The 2,495-nt window shown below is 62.3% G+C and overlaps 1 protein-coding gene across 1 annotated transcript in view; it reads left to right on the plus strand.

Annotated features, from left to right (window-relative positions):
- Positions 1 to 7: 7 nt before the first annotated feature.
- DDX25 (DEAD-box helicase 25) overlaps positions 8 to 2,495 on the plus strand; it is a 3,755-nt gene continuing 1,267 nt past the window's right edge. The window contains exons 1-6 of the mRNA XM_035897489.1: positions 8 to 29; positions 118 to 210; positions 305 to 407; positions 1,055 to 1,169; positions 1,456 to 1,633; positions 1,987 to 2,392. Coding sequence (XP_035753382.1) covers positions 149 to 210; positions 305 to 407; positions 1,055 to 1,169; positions 1,456 to 1,633; positions 1,987 to 2,392 — 864 coding nt within the window. The 5' untranslated portion in view covers positions 8 to 29; positions 118 to 148. The remainder of the gene's footprint in view (positions 30 to 117; positions 211 to 304; positions 408 to 1,054; positions 1,170 to 1,455; positions 1,634 to 1,986; positions 2,393 to 2,495) is intronic.

A 2,495-nucleotide genomic window follows, 5' to 3' on the forward strand; every position in this document is an offset into this window, starting at 1 on the left:
CCCGTCAAACCTTTTGAAGAGCTGCCCCTGTCAGTCGCCGGCGGCCCCCGGCCCGGCAGAGCTCAGCAGCCCCCGCCCTTCCTCCGACCGGCCCTTTTCCCCGCTTTTTATTCACAGGAAGAAGGAGCTTTTGCAGGGGATTTACATCATGGGCTTCAACAGACCATCCAAAATCCAGGAGACGGCTCTGCCGATCATGCTGGCTTATCCGTGAGTCGCTGCGCCCCGCGGGCGAGCCCCGGCTCCCTCCCCGGCCGCGGGACGCCCCACCCTTGCGCCCCACTAAGCAGCCTTTGCCTTGCAGGCCCCAAAATCTGATTGCCCAGAGCCAGTCAGGGACAGGGAAAACAGCAGCTTTTGGCTTGGCCATGTTGAGCAGAGTTAATGCCGCTGAGAAATACCCGCAGGTAACGAAGGAAAGGGAGAGCTGGCGCAGGAAGGGTTTGCCCCAGCCCTCGGGCTCTGGGGTTTGTCCCATCTCTGATTTTACCTGCTGGAGGGAGATGAAAACCCCCCCAGGTACCGCCGCAGCGGCAGGTAGGGCAGCAGGCCGCTACAGGGAGGTACTTTGGCATTCGAGCGGCGGATTAAGCCAGGCTTTAGAAATCCCAGGATTTAAGTTTTAAAAAGCAACCGCAGAGGCTGCTGGGTTTCCCGGAGGCTGAAAGGAGCCCCGGTCGCCTCTCTGCGTGCAGCCAGCTTGGGTGCTGCCCTGTAAGGCCTCTCCTCCCAAGCGTATGGCCTGGGCCCGTCGCTGGGCGCAGCGACGATCCGCTCCGCGCTCCAGGAGGCAAATTTCCCCCATGGAAACAGCCACCGTGACTTCCTCCGGCCCACATCCCTCGGGCTGTGCTGCGCTCCCAGTCCCCGAGCTCCGACCGCGCCATCCCCCTGCGCTCTCGAGGGAGTTGAGCGGGGTGGGATTTTCCTGTGGGATTTTCTTCCTGTTTCTTCAAAACACCTCCTCGTCCGCCCGGTGTGTCCCGTCCCGGGAGCGCCCTCGACTTCTAAGCGAGGCGTTTCCTGCCTGACGGCTCTCTCCTCTCCCCCCAAGTGCCTCTGCTTGGCTCCCACCTACGAGCTGGCCCTGCAGATCGGGCGCGTGATCGAGACCATCGGACGGTTTTGCGCCGACATCAGGGTGACGTACGCTGTCCGGGGAAACCGAGGTGAGTCCGGTCCCTCCGAGCAGAGCTGCCGGCGCCGTAACGGGAGCGTTAAGTGAGTGCAGGGGCCCTCCCTTGGAGCCTCGAGCTACCAGGAGCCGCGCGAAATGGCGTCTGCGTTCCCCTTCCCGACTCCCCGGGGCTGGAGGGAAGCGTCAGCCCCTGCTTGCAATTTTGATGTCAAGCTCCGTTTTGCGACGCCCCCCCTCAGAGGCCGGAATAACCTGAGATGATAAATCTGGGAAAACTCCTGCCCGGAGGCGGTCGGGTGCCATTCCCCCTCCGGCAGTTCCGCAGGGCGTGCTGCTGGGGGAGCAGATCGTCATCGGGACGCCAGGGACCATGCTGGACTGGTGTTTCAAACGGCGAGTCGTGGACGTGAGGAAGATCACCCTGTTCGTGCTGGACGAAGCCGACATCATGATCGACACTCAGGGCCTCTCCTGTCAAAGCATCCGCGTTCAGAGGTGGGTATTCCCGATGCCTGGCATCCTGCCTCCCTGGGTTTTCCCCCCTCCTCTTCACTCAGCTCTGGGGGAATCGGTCGCCAAATGAGCCCAATCAGTGGGGAAAGAGGGCGCTGAGGGGGCACCCGGGGTAACGTGAGTCTGGGGATCCGGCTTCCCGCGCACGGCGGGATTTCCATCTCGCTTCCCTTTCAGCCGCTACAGCCCGTGGGCCGGGCTCCCTCCCTCCTGAAGGCGACACCCAATCTGGTTAAATCAGCTTTTAAATAAGACAGCGTTTTTTTTTTTTTTTTTAATTCTACCAAGCACCTCTGGGCACCTGGCCCCCACGAGGCCTTTCTCTCCTCTCCCAGGGCTTTACCCAAGGGCTGCCAGATGCTGCTCTTCTCGGCCACCTTCAAGGAAACCGTGCGGGCGTTCGCCATGCAAATCGTCTCCAACCCCATCGTCATCAAGCTGCGTGAGGAAGAGCTGGCCCTGAGCAACATCCGGCAGTACTTCTTCGTCTGCCGGAGCAGGGAGGAGAAGTACAGAGCCCTCTGCAACATCTACGGCAGCATCACCATCGGCCAGGCCATCATCTTCTGCCAGGTAAGGGCGGCCCGGCGCGCGCGCGGCCAGCGAGGGCAGGAATGGTTCGTTCTGCAGCTCAGATGTGGGGCCCCAAAATGGAGGAGCGGGGACATGCCCTGCGTGTCCTTGCCCCTGGTGCCGCGTGAGGCTTCTCGCTCGTCGGCATGGGCTTTGCCTTGTTCTGAGGCGCTAGAAGGCTCCCGCAAAAGGAGCAGGGGACTCGGGAGGGGGAGAGGTGGGGGCGCAGGGCTGGCCGGCAGCGAGGGCAGAGCTGCTCCGAAACCTCCGG

This window comes from Egretta garzetta, unplaced genomic scaffold, assembly GCF_000687185.1.
Source record: "Egretta garzetta isolate BGI_Z169 unplaced genomic scaffold, ASM68718v1 scaffold207, whole genome shotgun sequence".
NCBI classification, from domain to species: Eukaryota; Metazoa; Chordata; class Aves; order Pelecaniformes; family Ardeidae; genus Egretta; species Egretta garzetta.